The following is a 19094-nucleotide window of genomic DNA, read 5'->3' on the forward strand; positions in this document are numbered from 1 at the left end:
GACTAGATTATGATAATGCTTATTACATGACCCTACAGATATTTAAAAGAGTGAATTGTACACTTTAAACAGGTGAATTGTATGGTGTGTGTGGTAGGCTGATTAATGAACGGCCACCAAAGATATACAGATCCAAATCCCTGGAACCTTTGAGTGTTACTATATGGCAAAAAGGACTTTGCAGGTGTGGTTAAGTTAAAGATTTTTGAGATGGGGACATTACCCTGGATTGTTCTGGTAGGCCCTAAATCTAATCAGAGTGTCTTTATATAAGAGGGAGACAAAGGGAGATTGATGTAGAAGTAGGAGATGTGTTGGCAGAAGCAAGAGGGTGGGTGCAGGGAAGGGGTCAAGAGTGAAGGAGTATGTGCTAGACGGCAGCTAGGCAAGATGAGAAAATGGATTCTCCCTTAGAGCCTCCAGAACAACCAGCCCTGCCAACAGCTTGAGCCTGTGAAACTAAGAGAACGAATTTCTGTTGTTTTAAGCCACCAAGTTTGTGATACTTTGTGGCAACCATAGGAAACTAATATGTATGGTATATGAATTATATTTCAGTAAAGGTGTTAAAATTTTAAAAGCAAAATAACAGGCAAAGGTCATGTCAGACAAATCCCTACAAAAATAAATCATGGATCACAGCATTAATATCAGACAAAACCAGATTCTCAAGACAAATGAGTATTAACTGAGAACCATAGGTCTTCTAGTGTTGATAAGCAGTTTATGTCTCAAGAAACATTAAAGCAAAGAATGTAGATCAAAAAGTTAGAAATGGGAGAAAAAAATAAAAAGAAACTACAGTGGTAGTAGGAGGCTTTGCTATCTTTGTCAGCTCAAGGAAGAAAAATATAAGTAAGAACATAGAGATCTGAATATTAGAATTAATAAGGTTAATATAAAGGATAGATATATTAACATTGATATCTTACAAATATATTTTTGAATATACCATATTTGAAAAATTACATGAATGGGTTATAAGAATTGACCATATGTTATTATTAGGCCCCAAAGAAAATCTTAATAAATTGTAAAATGCAGAAAATTACACAGGCCATGTTTTTGACCAAAGTATAGAAAATTTAGAACTTAATATAAAAAAGAGTGACAGGAATTTTCAGCCACATGGAAATTTGAAAAAACAACTTAATTTGCAGACTACTTAAAAACAATTTTTAAAAAACTTTAAAAATTATGATCTACACTGATGCTCAAAGGAATGTTTATTGCCTTGATTTTTTTTTTTTTATACACAAGAAAGAAGGAAAAGAAACTACATCTAAAGCCAGAAGCTGGAAAGGGAACAAGAAAATAAGTCTAAGAAATAGAGTAAGTAAACATGAGGAAGAAATTAATGATTTTGTAAACAGAAGTAGAATTGTTACATTCAAGAAATGGTACTGTGAAAAATCCAATGAAATAGAAAAACTTCTAGCATGCTAATTGAGAAAAAGGATGAAGAAAAATACACAGTCTTAGAAGTGAGATAAGAGTTATAATTGCAGATAAGAATAGACTAAACATTGTAAGGAAATGATATGCATTAATTTTGTTCTTTTAAATTAAAAATCCTAACTAAGTGGATAATTCAATAAGAAAATAAAATAACGAAAATATATCTAAACCTCAGTAGGATAATAAACATGTACAAAACTGAAAAAGTAATTAAACCATATCCTTCAAAGGGACACTACGCTCCTGATTATTTGGGGTGACTTCTGTTAAACCTTCAAAGTACAGAATATTCTTTAATCTTATATATATACCAGTACACAGGGTGGTATTAAAGAATCAGAGCTCATGTTTACCATAATCAATTATGCAGTGTATTCCACATAATCTCATATTAACAACAGTAAAAGAAATGATTTGGATTTTGTAATAATGTCTAACATTTATTGAATGCTGTGTTCTAGGTTATGTTATAAGCACTTTGCATGTATTATCTCATTAAATATTATTAAAATTTTGGTATTTGCATTTTGTCCTCCTACCTGAAGCCATCATTAATATTCCTTCTTGCTCTTCTTTCTGGAGGCTGCTGGGAACTCTGGAAAATTAAAATTCAGTAGGGCCATTCATCTTTGGAATATGGATTTCAGATTCAAGATTATCAGTTATTTTACAAATTTGTCAAAGGGGGATTGAAAACTTTACTGGGCCTTTTTTTTTTTTTTTTAACTTTTGTCTATTTATTTATTTGGCTGCGTTGTGTCTTCGTTGTTGTGCGCAGGCTTTCTCTAGTTGCGGTGAGCGGGGGCTACTCTTCGCTGTGGTGCGCAGGCTTCTCATTGCAGTGGCTCCTCTTGTTGCAGAGCACGGGCTCTAGGGTGTGCGGGCTTCAGTAGTTGTGGCATCCAGGCTTAGTTGCTCTGCGGCATGTGGGATCTTCCCGGATCAGGGATTGAACCTGTGTCCCCTGCACTGGCAGGCGGATTCTTAACCACTGTGCCACCCGGGAAGTCCCTACTGGGTCTTTTAATAGATGGTGTTGAGGTTTCTCTTATATTTTCCAGGGTTTCATTTATTTCTCCATACTGTGTTCTGCCCATATTACCTCCTTGCCCACAGTTGGGATGTATGGCAAGCCACTGTAAACAAAAACAAAAACAACAAACTGGAAAAAAGAATTTTCAAAATAACAACTACAATTTACTGAGTGTTTACAATGTGCCTGTTTCTGCTAAGCACTTTATGATTTTTACTTAATCATTACAGCAACCCTATGATGTATATATATATATCTGTTATTATCTGTGCTTTACAGATGTAGAAATTGAAGGTTTAAGAGCTTAAGTATTTTGTCCAGGGTCACACAGTAAGGAGTGAACTAATGATTAACATTCTTAGTATATAAAGAGCTCTCAAAAATCAATAAAAATAGGAACAGATTAATGAATAAAAAAGATCCAAAGATATGTTTGAATATGGGTCAGATATTAGAAGATGATATTAAGGAAGTACGTTATTTTTGCAGGTTGTGATAATTGTATTGTAGTGGTGTATGAGAATGCCCTTATTTTTCCAAGATGCATGTTGAAATATTAAGAAGTATTGGGACTTCCCTGATGGTCCAGTGATTAAAGAACTCCGAGCTCCCAATGCACGGGGCCCGGGTTCAATCCCTGGTCAGGGAACTAGATCCCGCATGCCTCAACTAAGATCTGGTGCAAATAGATAGATAGGTAAATATATATATATATATATATATATATATATTTTTTTTTTTTAAAGTGTTGCAAAGTCTATACTTTAAGTGGTTAGCCCAAAAAATGTTTGTGTGTATAGATGGCAGATAAAGTAATTATACCAAAATGTACAACTATTGAATCTAAGTGGTGGATATACAGACATTTATTTTACTGTTCTTTCCACCTTTCTGTATATTTAAATTTTTTCATTTAAAAATTATATTTTTTAAAATACCCAAAGACAAAAGAACATAAATAAAAGGAGAAACTACAAATGTTTAACAACCACAGAAATTTTCAAAGAAATGGGAATTAAAACAAAAAGTCATTTTACATGGCTCATGTTGGCAAACAGGAAAAAGATATATAACTTGCAGTGTTGGCATATCAGACAGGCAATGTAAATTGGTGTAATTTTCTGGAGGGCATTTTGGCAACTGGGATAAAAAGTGCCCCCATTGTACACTTTTTAATCCAGCTTCCTTTTGAAATTTTCTCCTAAGAAAATAATTGATTAAATGAGCAAAGATATCAGTCACTGTACTATTTATAGTATTTTTTTAAAAATTGAGAATAACCTAAAAGTTCAAAGATAAGGGGTTGGTCAGATAAATCGATGGCTCATCCATAGATAGGACTGCTACACTGCCGTTAAGCATGATGACATAGATCTTTCTAATATTTTCAGATGCTGATGATGAACTATTAAGTGAAGAAAACAGGTTAATAGAACCATACAGAATTTGATCCTACTTTAAAAGTAAATCTGCATTTTCTACATGTTTATGAAATTGCTGAGTGCAGAGGATTGTTGTAACTAACATTTGTATAGTATAGCAGATTTATATTCTCAGTAGTCCTGACAGGAACCCTGAGATGTAGGTATTTATTTTGCAGATGAGAATACTAGCTCAGAGAGGTTAAGTGATTTGCCCAAGATTCCCCAATTTCTGAATAGTAGAGCCAGGGCCCAACATCTCCCATAGGTTTGTCTAGGATATTGAATATGGAGTTTCAAATTTAATCTCATTTTCTTAGTCTTTCCCCCACTCCTCTAAAGGGGGACAAATATACCTTCCAGTTCTTCCCAGTTCTGTGAAAGGTCAGTATTGTTGCTATAAGCAAGCCACCCACTATGGCTACTGCTAGCTTCTTTCTGGGGAGGGAAAGAGGCAGTATAACGGTCATTATTCTGGTGCCACTGAACAGCAAAGGTCGCTTTCCCTTTCGCTCCTCCTGGTCAGACCTGCAGAACCAAGAGAAGAGGCCAGAGAACCTTGGGGGTGAGTAAGTGATGAGGTGAAAGAGAGTAGGAAGTAAGAGAGAGAAACTTCATCTATATGTGCATATGTTTGTATGTAGTTTTTAAGGGAGAAAGTCATTTCCATGTATATTGAAGATGCAAATAACACAAAACAGACATTATTAAAAATACTTTCAAAAGATTGACTGAAAGAGAATAGGAAAGAGAAAAATCTCCTCCTGGATATTTTAATAGCATCTCAAGTTCAGCAAAACTAAAGTCTTCTCCTCCCCAACCAAAGAAATTAATGTCTGTTTCCAATATCTGTCCTCCTCATCCAGTTACTCAAGGCAGAAACCTAGAGCCATTTTGGCACCTCCCTCTCCTCTTCTCCACCCCACACCCCATCTATTACTTTGTTCTCCATTCATTTCCTAAATATCTCTGAAATTGGCCCACTTTCTCTGTTTCCATTGCCACGACCCTAGCTACCAATCTTGGTGTCCATCCAGTTCCCTTTTCGGTGGCAGGAGCCCTCTGCTTGACTCCCACCTGTCTCTAGCCTCATCTTGCCCCATTCCCCAGCTTCTCTCTCTACTCCAACCACAGTCTTTGTTCACTCCCTTGCTTCAGCCCTCCACAAAGCTGTTGTGTATGCTCTTCCCTCTGATTTGCCCTCTCTTACCTCCTTCTTCACCTTATTAAACTTTGACTCATATTTAAGAACTCATCTCAGTTGACACTTCCTCTGTGAAGTCTTTCTGACCTCCCTATGCAGATTAAAGCCGCTTGTTCTATCCAAGACTCTCACAGCGCCTCTGAGCACTTATTATAGATGCTTTATTATTTACCGATTTGTGTGATTATTTGATTAATGTCTGTCCCCAGCTAGATTGTGAGCTCTTAAGGTGGCAGGGACTGGATCTACGTTATTCTCCATTGTGCTCCCAGTGCAAGCACTGTGCCTGCCATGAACAGTTGCTCAATGATATTTGTTGAATGAATGAAGCATCCTAAATGTTTGGCAGCACTCAGAAATTCAGAATGCAGATTTGGTTTCTAAATTCTGATCCTGCATTGGATCAAAATTGAGATCTTGAGAAGTAAAGATCTATTAAGTTAGATTGTGTCATCTTTTATAGTACTTGTCCCAGTTTGTAATTACACATTTATTTTTGTGATTATTTTTGTGTTTGTCTTCTCCACTAGATTGGAATATATACAACAATGGGGCACTGTGACTGATAACTTTGCTTACCATTTTGTCCCCAGCCCTTTCCTTAGCACAGTGCCTAGCATACAAATGAATAATAAATATTTTTTGGATGGAGAAGCTACTGGTTCAGAGATTACATATGCCATGTCTATATATGTAACATGGGGGTAGTGAAATAACTTAAAATTAGGCAAACTCTCAGGGGCCTTTGACTATGATGGAGAATGAGAGTTCCTTAACCTAGAAACTTAAGATTTCTCTAAGCTGCTTGGGATCTACTACCTTCAGATCTAATGTCCTCTGCAGTTTAAAACTTCTGTCTTTTTAAGCCTCTGCTCTTTAAAACAAAGCAAGTTAAAAGACTTCCCGAATAATTCCATTGAATGTTTTGGTCTTTTTGAGTATCATTCTTAGTGAATGAAGGTGTGGCTCCCATAGTAACACATAGAGTTATCAGCATTTAGACAGGCTAGTTCAGTCCTGCCCATGGGTTGGTGTTAACTAGAGTGGGCATATGTAGCTAAAAACTTCCCTTTTGTGAAAACTCTGTTTAGGCTTTGATTTCTTGAGTGGTTTCCCACATTGATTTTTCCTATATGTGGCTCAGTGTCCTCATGTGTGAAATAAGGATAATACCAACTTCACTGGGGAGCAGTAGAAATTAATTAAAGTTTATTATCATTCCCCTATATGTAATGTTTACAGAGAACTGGCATGAAAGGCATTGGCAAATGGTAGATTTTAAAGTTGCTGTGCCCTAAGGACATTGTCTTGGTGGCTTACTGCCTTATCACATACTTTTATGAGCTTTGTAGAATAGGCCTAGAAAAATTTTATTGAGGGACAGAGAGAATTTCCATCTTTTTTCAGAAGAACCATGGGAGTTTCTGAAGGTGGAGCTCTTTCCTCAGAGTCAATAATCCATAGCATTTAGATGGGGTTACTCTGGGTATGACTAACCAGTTCTAAGGTACAGATATTAGTCACAGTCACAGAAGCAAGAGGTAGCTCTGGGGTTATCACCAGCTTCTTTGAAGTCTTCCTTCTGCCTTTGTTTAATTCCACCTTTCCAATACTCTCATGATTTCTTGTTTTAAGTCATTCACTTATTTAGATAGGTTTTTAAAAAATGGCTTCAAGTTACATGAAATGTGGAAGCATATTTAAAAAGTAGTAAAGGAAAAGCCCTATTGTTTGTTTATTAACTTATTCAACAAATAACTAACACTGTTAGATACAAAGTACGAGATAAGGATTCCATCCATCTAAGTCCTTTGAGGTTTCAAGGTTCAAAAGTAGGGATCCAGGGGGCAAGGGGAAAACTTGAGATCTGGACTGAGGCAGGAGAGGGAAGAGGCTGACATTGGGACTGAAGAGAGAACAGAATGAAGCCAACAGATTTCTTGGGCCACAGCATGTGGCCTGGCTCTGCGCCAGGCATGCTTCAGGATCACAGGTCTGAAGGCAGCTTTGCACTTGAGCATCTCTTTGTTATATACCTCAGATGACAATGTATTTTTAATCTCAGAGGGGCTCATAGGTAAAAAAATATTAAAAATCTATTTTGAGACCTTCCTGAAGATTCCTCTTTTATCCAGAAAAGCTTTGAGTATGCAAAATAATTATATCTTGTCTGGGACTGTTTTTGCAACCTCACTAAAGGCCCATTGACGTTACGGTTGTAGCAGCCAATTCCTAAATCCTCAACAAGCGCGTTCTGTGCCCAGAACTCTAATGGCTCCTGTAAACACCCTAAACGCTCTCATCTCTGTTAATTATGAGGATGTTTGTTAATGTATTATCTGTACATGTCTGAATATGTGAAATGTTTCATAATATATATTTTAAAAATAAACAAAAGGCCTGGTTCCTGTGCTCAGTGATTTCATAACACTAGTTGTGTACAGTGTAGCCTGGAAATAACGTGTAAGTGACACATGATTATTTGAATCTGTAGAAGTTTAAAGGAGTAAGATAATTATGGCAAGAACACTTGGGAAGTTTTCTCAGAGAAAGTGGAAGTTGAGTTGGGCCTTGAAAGATGGATAATATTTGGATAAGAAGCAGAATTAAAGACCCAGAGACAAAAGAACTTGCTAGATGCAGAAGTTAGTGAGGAGGATGGCCAGCTAAAGAGGGAGGATGGTGAGCAAAGCTGCCCAGTAGGACTCTGGGTTATGCGCTGGGAACTCAGGAGGGTGCTATTCACATAGTTCTCAGAGCTGGGCGTGCACAGCTGTACGTGGTGGCCCTGGTGGAGAGTATTGGGAAAGTAGGGAATGATCAGAGCAGTTGAAATGCAAGACTGAGAAGTTTGGACTTCATCCTATAAGAAGTGGGGAACTGTAGGAGTATTTTTGAGAAAAAAGATAAATGATAGTGAAGTGGCTGAACATATAGGCTTTGAAGCTACATAAAAATTAGTTTGATTTTCTCCTATATTCCTATATACTAGCTATATAATTTGGGGAAGTTACTTAAGCCTGAATTTTCTTATCTGCAAAATGGCTATAATGGTAGTTTCTTTATAGAATTATGTGAGAATTAATTGAATAATGTATGCAGTGCATGACACATAGCAAGTGTTCAGTAAATGGTATTTGATTATAATTTATCAGTGTTTCAGAAATTTTAAATGGCAGCAGTATAGAGGATGAATTGGGGGAGGAGAGATTGGTAGGCAGACCAGCTGATTTTGTTTTTAAGTGGTTTTTAACTTTAATTGTGAAACAAGTTAGTTGACAGCGACATATTGGTGTGAAGTGACAAAGGCTTTAGCTGTGGTTTTTGGAATAGAAGGTGGAAGTTGGAAAACAAACAAACCTGTATTTCATCATATCTCTGATACCATCAATTATAAGATGCACCATTATTTATGTAGCACCAAAAAAAGAAAAAATGACAAACTCTGACACAATGCTTATTATCACTTAGAATTTTTATTTTATACTTATTGAAAGAGTTCTTTCAGGCTTACTTAGGTACAGATTTTAAACATACTGCTTTTGTAAATACATAAAAAGGAAAATGTAAGTGAAATAAATTTCCTATTTCTAAATTTTTTTTTAGCTATTCCTGAAACTTTTTCACACTCATAGTCCAATTCTTCTGGATTACTTCTTGTTTCAGAGTCATCATTGTATGTGTGGTTTCATGTAATATTGTCCTCTGTGCCATCAAGAGCATGGGTGGTGCTTCATTTCTTTAAAAAGAGCTCTACTGTTGTCTCTGAGACTTTTTCCACGCTGCGACAAGTTTGATGCTGGTGCTTTTTGGTCTTACCAGAAGGATCACTGGGGAAGTTATCAGACAACAGCCAAGACTCACATTCCTTTCTGAAATGGTGCTAAATGGTTTGTTGATTTTAAAGGCCAGGGGTTACAGTCATGCCTCCAGGGATAACAGCCGTGTTCACATATGTGCAGTCAGTGACTGCTATGCCCCATAACACCTGGTCTACAGCAATTTTAACATGTATTCCAATTTCAGAGGAATGATAAATGTGGTGGTGGTGGGGTTCATCTCAGGATTGATAGATCAGGTAGAATTGAAGCCCTAGCTTTTTAATTCTGGGAAAGTTAGTTAACTTTACTAAGCAGACTTAGAAATATCGTGTTCATACCTGAATTTGTAAATTACTCTGAGGGATGCTTTACCAGCTTTTTTTTTTTTTTTATCAAGATTTTTTTAAGGAATTATATAGCACGGGTAAGTTTAGCAAAATGCCTGGATCTGAATTCCTAGAATTCTGCTGACCCATACAAATGGCTGAAATTGTTTCAAACTAGCTAATAATGTAATAATAGTAATAATCTAATGATTTTTTGTTTTTGAATGCCAGGTGTTTCTGCACAATGAAATTTACCCTTATATTATTTTCATTCACTCCTACTATGGGAATACATACTAATATAATGATTTAACCTGATACATTAAAGTTCAAAGACCATAAACTAGGCTTACTCAGTTTTTCTGTGAGTTGGTAGTGTAAAAACTCTACTTAGGATATAGAAACCTAGAAATCAGAAAATATGTATCCTTAAAGATGCCATGACAACACAGCTGTTTAGTTACAATAAATATATCAGCAGTAATTTTTGAAACTTTCTCTTTTATTGGAAACCAGGATAAAACTGAATCTCTAGAGATAATAATGATTCTACATGTTTGCACTATTTTTCTTTCATCACTTTTATTGTTGATCTATTTGGAAAACTCTGTAAAAGTTGTACATCGTAGCCAACAATAATTTTTACTTTTCCATATGCTTGAGGTTGAGTATGGGAATCTTTCTCTTTTAATCTTCATAGTGAGATATTTATAAGGAAGTGTGTGGTGATTGGAGTTCAGTCCACTTAGCAGAAAACCCAGGACTCAGACATTGTCATAACTTCTGGGTAAACCTCATTTTCTCTTACCCTTTTTTTTCCTAAGATAATGGCCTGAGCCCTGAAAGCAAGTTAATTTTCTATCCCATCTTGTCACATTTCTATAATTCCATGGCTTCTTTGTTATCCCCAAAGGTATCCTCATCCCCCTTGTGTATTCTTGTAAGTGAATGAACCCATTATTGGTGGTGGTAGGATCCAGTGTCTGTCTGCCATTTCTGCTCATGATAGAAGAATGTGTACATGTACAATGTGCTGCTGTTAAGTTCTGTTTTTTGAGAGACCTTTCACTGGCAGTGGAAGGAATGGAGTCAGTAACAGTATCTGCTTCAGACCTGGGCTTGTCAGAGTTACAGACGCATCGTGGGTTTGAAGTTCACCTCCGTCACCAGGGAGTACCAGAAAGGAGGAGAACTTGACCTGTGGTGCTCTCTCTGGCCCTGGGCCTTACTGATAGTGACACCTATGACACCCAGCTAGTTTTTTTTCTCTGATGCCTTTCAGTGCAGCCTCTTGTACACTTGAATCTCCTGTTTGTTTGGTAGTCTAGCTTTGTAGGAAAGTAACGGCATAGGAAAGTTTCAAATAAGTTTCTTAGAGTTTCAGAGACATAAGTCCTCAGTGATCTTGAAAATGATTTTGGTAATTAACTGCCACAGCTAGGTTTTATCAAATGGCCTGGGAAATGCAGAATAATGAATGCCATTCCTGTTAGATCTGGAACAGGTATTGGGGCCAGCATTTACGGAGAAAAGGTGATTTTAACTGAGGAGCGGTATTTCTGTAAAAGATTTTTCTTCTGGCTTCTTTCTACAATTGTTACCTGTAATTTCATCATCTTTTCATTTAATTCTGTACAATGTGATGTCTTTGGGGCCAGCGGGTATTTTTATCTGCTAGCTGTGGACATGTTTGTTCTTAGGGCTCTGCAATGGCTGAGGGAGGCCCACCCCACCCACTCTCTGGTTGCTTGGCACCAGCCCTCCCTGGTTGTTGGGCATCTTGTTTACTTCTGCCCTTAATTCCCTGCAGGTCCGTAAGTACAAGAGCATGATCCTGGAAGACCTGGAGTCTGCCCTGGCAGAGCACGCCCCTGCGCCACAGGAGGTTAACTCAGAGCTGCCACCTCTCACCATCGATGGAATTCCAGTCTCTGTGGACAAAATGACTCAGGTAAGGGGCAGGGAGTGAGGTGGCACAGGTATGGGCGGGCCTCAGATCACTTTTTTTAGTTTTGTCCTCAGTGATATACCACCAGAGTGAGACACAGGCTGGAGTCTGATAGTGAAACAGTAGCAGCCTTGGAAGAGAAAATGTAGTGCCAGGAGAATGCTCCAGCCGAGGGCCTGGATATGGTCTTCTACTTCTGTTGGCAGTTTTTTCCTTTCACTTGGGCCCTTGGGTTAGATAAAGAAACTTTTAGCTGGAGTTGGTTTGGAAAGGAGACTGTCAGGACTTTGATGAATCACAATCAGGGGGACAAGTAAACTTTCAGTCTCTTTTGGGCTGAGCTGCTCCTCTTTCCATATAACTTCTGACTACCACCACACTATTGCCAAGGAAGGCTCGCTGCTCCAGGGAATAAGAATGGAAAACTCAGAAGGACACCCTCCTGAGTCATTGCTTTCCTCCTCTCCCTTTGAGAGGGGAAGTCAAAATGTACTCAGCCTGATAAATCAACATACCTCAGGGATTTTGCTGAGACTGTCCCTTATAAGTTTTTTAACTTTAAAAGTGATAGCTTGATCGAGATCAAATGCCTTTTTTATAACATCTTTCTACCTTACTTCTTTATTACTACTTCTAGCTTTAAATTCAGTTGTGAGTTTTCTTTCCTTATCTTGTTCAGACTTCCAGCAGCATTTAACATAGTTGATTACTCCTTCCTTCTAAAAATACTTTCTTCTCTTGGTTTCTGTACCCCACCCTCTCCTGAATACCCTCCTGCCTCACCGGGCGCTCCCTCTCAGCTCTGTGCTGGCTCCTCTTCCTCTTCTCACCTGATCAATATTGGCAAGTCCCAGGGCTCTATCTGTAGTTTTTCTCCAAGTAATCTCATCCTGTCCTGTGAGCTTTATATCCCATCCGTACGCTATCTGTACCCCGGCTTATACCACTGTTAGATCTCCAGTACCTAACATGCCTGAAACAGAACCTTTGACTGCCCCCACTCTCCACTCCAAATGTGTTCCTCCCCTGGTATTCCTCATATCAGCTGATGGCACCACGGTCCATCGGGTTGCTCAAGTCCCAGCATAGGAGTCATCCTTGGTTTTGCCCTCACTCCCCAACAAACCTCATCTAATTCATTAGCAAGTCATGTCATTTCATGTCTGAAATGTATTCTGAATCTGACCATTCTTCTCAGTTCCCATCACCACCCTTGCCCAAGCCTTTAGCATCTCATGCATGGACTGTTTACAGTGATCAGTTCTATTGATCTCCTTTCTACTGCAGTCCACGCTCTACAGAGCCACCAGAGATTTTTTAAAAAACTTAAATCAGGTAATATCACCCTCTTGTTTAAGCCCTTTAATGGCTTTCCACTATTCCTAGAATCAAATTAGACTCTGCCATGGCCTCTGAGACCCTATATTAACCTGGCCTCTTCCAACCTCATTTCTTATTCTCCCCCTCAGTCACTGTGCTCTGGCCACACTCACCCTCTTTCTTCCTGTCAAACACTCCAAGCTCTTTCTTTTACTTTTTCTATTTCCTCTGCCTGAAACATTGTTTTCCCAACTCATTGCATGATTGACCTTATCTTATTCAAAGTCTAACTCAGATATCACCTCCTGAGACAAGCCTTTCTTGATTATCCCATCTAATGAAGCTTTCTCCTCACCACCAAGTTACAGCCTAATACATCCCCTATTTTATTGTCTTTGTAACACTTACCACTACCTGAAATTATCTTATTTGTTAACATTTATACTTCTGTGTGGTCTGTCTCTTCAGCTAGAGTTGAGAGCAAGGGCTTAGTTCTGTTCTTCACTGCTGTCCAGTCAGCTGCCTGGCACCAGATAATATCTGTATTCTAAATGCAGTTGGCCCTCCATATCCGTGGGTTCTGCATCTGTGGATTCAACTAACCTCGGATTAAAAATATTGGGGGAAAATATTGCAGAAAGTTCCAAAAAGCAAAACTTGAATTTGCAGTGCTGCGCCTATTTACATAGCTTGTACATTGTATTAGGTATTTTGGTAATATAGAGATGGTGTAAAGTGTATGGGAGGATGTGTGTAGGCTATGTGCAAATACCGTGCCATTTTATATAAGGGACTTGAGCATCCTCGGATTTTGCTATCTGTGGTGGGGTCCTGGAACCAATCCCCCGCAGCTACCTAGGGGTGACTGTAGTACTCAGTCAATATCTGTTCAGTAAATGACCTAAGAGGCAGAGCAGAAATGAATCCAGGGCGTGGGTAACTGGGTCACAAGTCTCCTGAGTGGGTGTTCACTCACTGCAGACATTGATGCTGCAGCTCAGGAGATGGCGCTTTATTTTTACCTAAGTCTGAACTAACAACTTGGTTTGAAGTAATGCAGTATTTTAGAAATATAATGCTGAATTGTAATCTTTTGATTGTTGGATTCACAGATCTTTCTGTGGACACTTGAAGTATCTGGATAATGGTTCCGAAGGAAAGCGTTATCCAAACTTTTTTCCTGTCATTTCATACCTGCTGTTATTCTATCCCTAGGACCATTCTGACTGGTTAAAGAAAACATAAAGTGAATCTTATCTGATTAATGTACAGAATCTACTCGGTATCTCAGATAGAAAGTACATCTAAAGCTAACTAAGCTTCTGATTAAGAAGCTTACTTAATCAGAAGTAAGGAGTCATCATTAAGGAGAAGGAGTACACTATGTTTAGGTAAACTCCTCTCCTGCGATGGGCATGTTTTGCTTCTTTGTCAACATTTGGCGTGTTAGGTTGAAATAATCTGAGGTTTTTATTATATTAAATCATGGCTACTGATAATTAGGAAAATTTGGGGATGGTCACAGAAGTCAGAGCAAACAGTTTAATTTCACATTGGAGGTAAAACATTTAAAACTATTGTTTTCCATTTTTATGAAATATGCACTCAGTAGAGCTTGGTGCAGTGGTACATCCAAGGGAAGCTGATACTAAGTCATGAGTCGGTCTCAGAGGTACTTTGTTGGATGCATCTTGTTGGATGCATCTTCTTTATTGTTGTACATTCCCTCCTTACCCGTCTCACCACAGATGACGAGTAAAAAATAACGCATAACAAATAAAACAAACATGGTGAGGAGGAGTGAGCAGGGTGATGAAGAACCCAGCTTCCAGCTGAACAGGAATTTCTGAGGAGTCGGATCCTGCGGTTCCTCCCCCCACAACCCTTTTTTTTTTTTTTTAATTGTGTTTTATTTTGTTTTCCTTAAATATTTGCTTTCTTCTTAATGTTAGCAAAACACCTTTTTTTTTTTTTTAACTTATTGATCCTAAAGCCTTTCACTATTAATGGTAGTAAAAGCAGGGTTCTATTTCAAACCAAACCTAGATAGGCAAGGTTATGGGAGTATAAAGCATCATCAATAGAATATATATTGGTACAATTTTTCCAGAGGGCAGGTTGGCAAAATTTTAAATGTGCATGTCATGCCCTCCAAGTAAGCAAAGATGTATGCTCATGGCGTTGTTTACAGTAGGAAAGTCTGAGAACAGTGTGATTAAATAAATTATAATAGTGGTGTTTAGAATTTACATGGAAAGAAGAGCAGTTTAGCCCAAAAAAGAGACTATTAGTGACTGTGCAGTGAAATATTAGACACTAAAAATGATGATTTGCTCTCTATTGCAATAGAATAATACTGTGGTATATTAAATTAAAAACTAGTTATAAAATAGCATTTCTTATGTACTCTAATTTGAGGGGTTTAGGGTTTTATTTTTGTTTGTTTTCTTCTACTTGGGGCGGGGACGGCTAGATTTCCCCCCCCCCCCCCAGGGAATACAAGATTGAGTTAATTGATCTCATTTGTTTAAAACATGCACACGAAACTTGCCTGTATGTGTGTGAGTGTGTGTGAAACTTTAGATGGATATACACCAATATATTAACAGTGATTATATATGTGTGGTGGCATTATGGGTGATTTTCAGTGTTTTGTCTAATAAGCATGAATTTCTTTTATAACCATAGAAACCCCAAATTGAATTTATTTTAAAGTGTAAGTTTGTTGATGTTTCTGCTTTGTTTTGTCCAATGATTTTTTAATGTTCCAGTGAAGATGTCAACTCTTTTCTCTCTCTCTCTCTCTCTCTCTCTTTTCTCTTCTGTAGCTACTGTGTATTGGAAGGCACAACACTAAGTTCTTTACGGGAGTATCTCATTTAAACCTTGCTCTCCAGTGTGAGAGAGAGAGAGAGAGAGAGAGAGAGAGAGTGTGTGTGTGTGTGTGTGTGTGTGTGTGTGTGTGTGTGTGTGTAATTTCTATTATAGTCAAGAAGGAAGAGCTCAGATATGGCCTGTAGCCATAAAGGACAACGTAAGTTTAAGTGGACACCAATTCTAGAGTTGAAACCATATGGATAATTCATGACTTCCTTGAAGTGATAAAATTCCAGAATTATAAAAGTGCACTGGAATAGAGATGGACTTTGGGTTAACCAGACAGCTCTATTAATCATCTTATCTGCACTGAATGCTATGGAGATAACTGTGTTTATATTGATGACCCTAATTTACAAGTATAATTCCATATACAATCCTAAGATGAGTTGTGAATCATCCAAAGAGAGTAAATTATATTCAATATTGTTCTAAAGTTATGTGTCCCATTATTTTAATTCTTTACAAATTAGGAAGTTAGCTGGAAGATCTAGTCTTTAAATCCCCGTTCTACTACATAGTAGCCTTGGTTCTCAGTTTCATCTTATGAAAGTGAGAATAATACCTGCCCTCCTACCTTATGGAGTTGGAGGAAGAAAAAATGAGATGTTATATTGGAAAGTACTTTGAAAACGAAGGAATTACACAAAGGTATTATTACTAATTATTAATACTAGTTATATACGTTACCTATATTAACTTTTGAATAATCTGAACATACCATTTCTCACCCATTTTTCACTTAGAGCAAGTTAATGAACCTAGATTTTTTTTTTTTTTTTGCTCAGCAGTGAAGTGGCCAATACAGGTCATAATGTATTAAAAAACTGAGGCATAAAGAGAGGAAGCAACCTATGAAGCAAGCTAGTGACAAACAAATAGAACTTAGGGTGGAGTCCATATTGGCAGTGCTTTCTTCTGCCTCTCTCTCTCCTCCTGCCCCCATTACTGTCTCTCCCTCTTATTTTCAATGAAACTATACTGCCATCATCGCTCAGACTGAGTATCTCTGGTAATCTACACTGGACAGTTAACTGTTGTAAAAGAATTTCTTGACTTGCTCCAGCAACTATCAAAATTGTCTTCTGCAACAGGTTGAAGTTACATATAACATAGTATCTTAAATTCTGTGTGAGCTGAATGTCCTGATTCTTTCAGGAAGCGGCTCTGTAGTTGTGGTTTTTGTTGTGTTTTGCTTGTTGGTTTTGATAAAAGTGTAATTCTATACGAGTAAATAAAATGTTTACCTGAAAAACTTCTGTTTCTACTATTATAAATATATCTTGATTCTGAGAAAGTCTTTTTTGGTGTATGTGGTAAAAAACACATAGCTCTGCAGTATTTTTAGTGAATAAATGAAAACTTGAATTTCTAGGCACCTTTAAGAATAGTGGCTAGTGGCTAGAACTTATCCTATTTCTGTCTGCTTCTTTTGTGTAAGAATTGAAGGAGGTTGAGAAAAGGCTTAGGAGAAGAAATCATTAATATGGTATAGATTCTGCAATCGCATTTACAATGAAATAATGAAGTCATCTTTTTCAGAGATTTTGAAAGCCAGGTCAGCAAAATTTTCTTGGATACTTCAGACCAGAGACCAGAGGATGGGCTAGATTGTGCTTCTCAAACTTCAGTATGCATAGGAATCACCTGAGAGTCTTGTTTGTTTAAATGCAGATTGTGAATCAGTAGGACTGGAGTGGGACCTGAGATTCTGCCTTCTAACTTCTAGGTGATGCCAATGCTGCTGACTCACAGACTACACTTTTTTGGGTTTTTTTTAACCTCTCTATTGGAGTATAATTGCTTTACAATGGTGTGTTAGTTTCTGCTTTATAACAAAGTGAATCAGCTGTACATATACATATATCCCCAGATCTCCTCCCTCTTGCGTCTCCCTCCCACCCTCCCTATCCCACCCCTCTAGGTGGTTACAGAGCACCGAGCTGATCTCCCTGTGCCATGCGGCTGCTTCCCACTAGCTATCTATTTTACATTTGTAGTGTATATAAGTCCATGCCACTCTCTCCCTTCGTCCCTGTTTACCCTTCCCCCTCCCCGTGTCCTCAAGTCCATTCTCTACGACAGACTACATTTTGAGTTAAAGGACTTGTATTGTTTCTTATAGAGTCTTTAAGCAATAATTATGATTTTGCTAGTGGAAAATCAGTTATGTTCTTTACCACATTTGAGTCCTATGGGAGTCTCTTGTTCTTGGGAGGTTGTTAATCTTTTTGGACTTTGTGTTAGAAGAGATCCAGGCAAAGAATATAATTATAGAAAAAATATCTCTGGAAAGACCAGTCCAGTATTACTGGTTAAAATCCACTCCTTTTCCCCCTCTCCCTTTCCTCTCCTCCCTTGAACTTATTGCCCTCCTGTTACTCTCACTGGGGCAATCTTCGTTGCTTTAATATTCCCTTGGAGTGATGATGCAACAGGATAGAAATTCTTTACAAGTTTTCAGGGGAAACCTTCAGAAGCACTCAACACAGCGACTGTTTCTTTGAAAGAAATTATTCACAGGGATTGACATGTTTTACTTAGAAAACATTCATCAGTTATCAGTTTAGGTTTTTTGAGTATTGTTTTGTTTTGAAAAAGCATAGATCTGGCCTCTTCTACCTAAAGAGTAGAAAGTTATGCTAAGTGAAATATACCAAACACAAGGGACAAATATTTTGTGATTCCACTTACATGAGGTATCTAGAATGAGCAAATTCATAAAGACAAAGTAGAATAGATGTTACCAGCGGTTGGGGGAAGTAGAAATGGGGAATTATTGTTTAATAGGTACAGAGTTTTTGTTTGATGATGAACTCGTTCTGGAAATAGTGGTGATGGTTGTACAACATTGTGAATGTGCTTAGTGCCACTGAATTGTACATTGTAGAATGGTAAATGTCATGTTATGTATATTTTACTACAATTAAAAAAATTTTTTTTAAAGAAGAAGGGCTGGATAAAAAGTATTTAAATTAGTTCAGTGGTCCTTAAACTGGCTGCACAGTAGAACCACCTGGGGAACTTAAAATCCTAGTGCCCAGGCCACACTCCAGACCAATTAAGTCAGAATCTTTGGGGATGAGATATAGGCTTCTGCAGTGTTTAAACTCCCCAGGCAATTCCAGTGTGCAGCCAACTTTGAGAACCACTGTTGTAGATCACAGTTCCCAGCTGTTTCTCCTACTGTTGTGTCAGAATCTATGTGCAGAGTAGGCTTTTCTTACTGTCTGAAATGATCAATAAAGGTTGATGTATATGATGCCATTCCACATTTTGTAAATTTTAGGTAAGCAGGATGAGATTAAGGGAATATAATAGAACGCAGCATATTTTGAGAGTAAAATAATTGAGGGGTATATTCAGGAATACCAAGAGCAGGGAGCACGCATGTAAATTCCATATTCAGGACAGAACTAGATTAGGGAAAAGTAGTTGCATATTATATGACAGAATATCCAGAACAGATTAATATTTCTTTCAAATTAATAAGAAAATTAGAAAAATAAGCAAAGCATTACGAACAGTTGTAAAAAGGAAAAATAGTAAACATAAAAAGAGTCTCAGCCTCACTAGTAATGAAAATTAAATCATTTCCCTAACATCCGATGAGCCAAAATAAGAAAGCAGGGTAATTAAAAAATGTGAAGGTGACCCCTGGGGCTGCACGTGAACCCCCAGGCGCC

General features: G+C 37.8%; 1 protein-coding gene across 12 annotated transcripts in view; it reads left to right on the forward strand.

Moving 5' to 3' along the window:
• The window catches only part of NRF1 (nuclear respiratory factor 1), a 136921-nt gene that overhangs the window by 60897 nt on the left and 56930 nt on the right, over positions 1-19094 (forward strand). For all 12 annotated transcript variants that reach the window (XM_067746984.1, XM_067746991.1, XM_067746995.1 and 9 more), the window contains one exon: positions 11074-11214. In XM_067746984.1, the coding sequence (XP_067603085.1) occupies positions 11074-11214 (141 nt within the window). The remainder of the gene's footprint in view (positions 1-11073; positions 11215-19094) is intronic.

The sequence above is a fragment of the Pseudorca crassidens genome, chromosome 8 (assembly GCF_039906515.1).
Source record: "Pseudorca crassidens isolate mPseCra1 chromosome 8, mPseCra1.hap1, whole genome shotgun sequence".
In the NCBI taxonomy this organism is placed as follows: Eukaryota; Metazoa; Chordata; class Mammalia; order Artiodactyla; family Delphinidae; genus Pseudorca; species Pseudorca crassidens.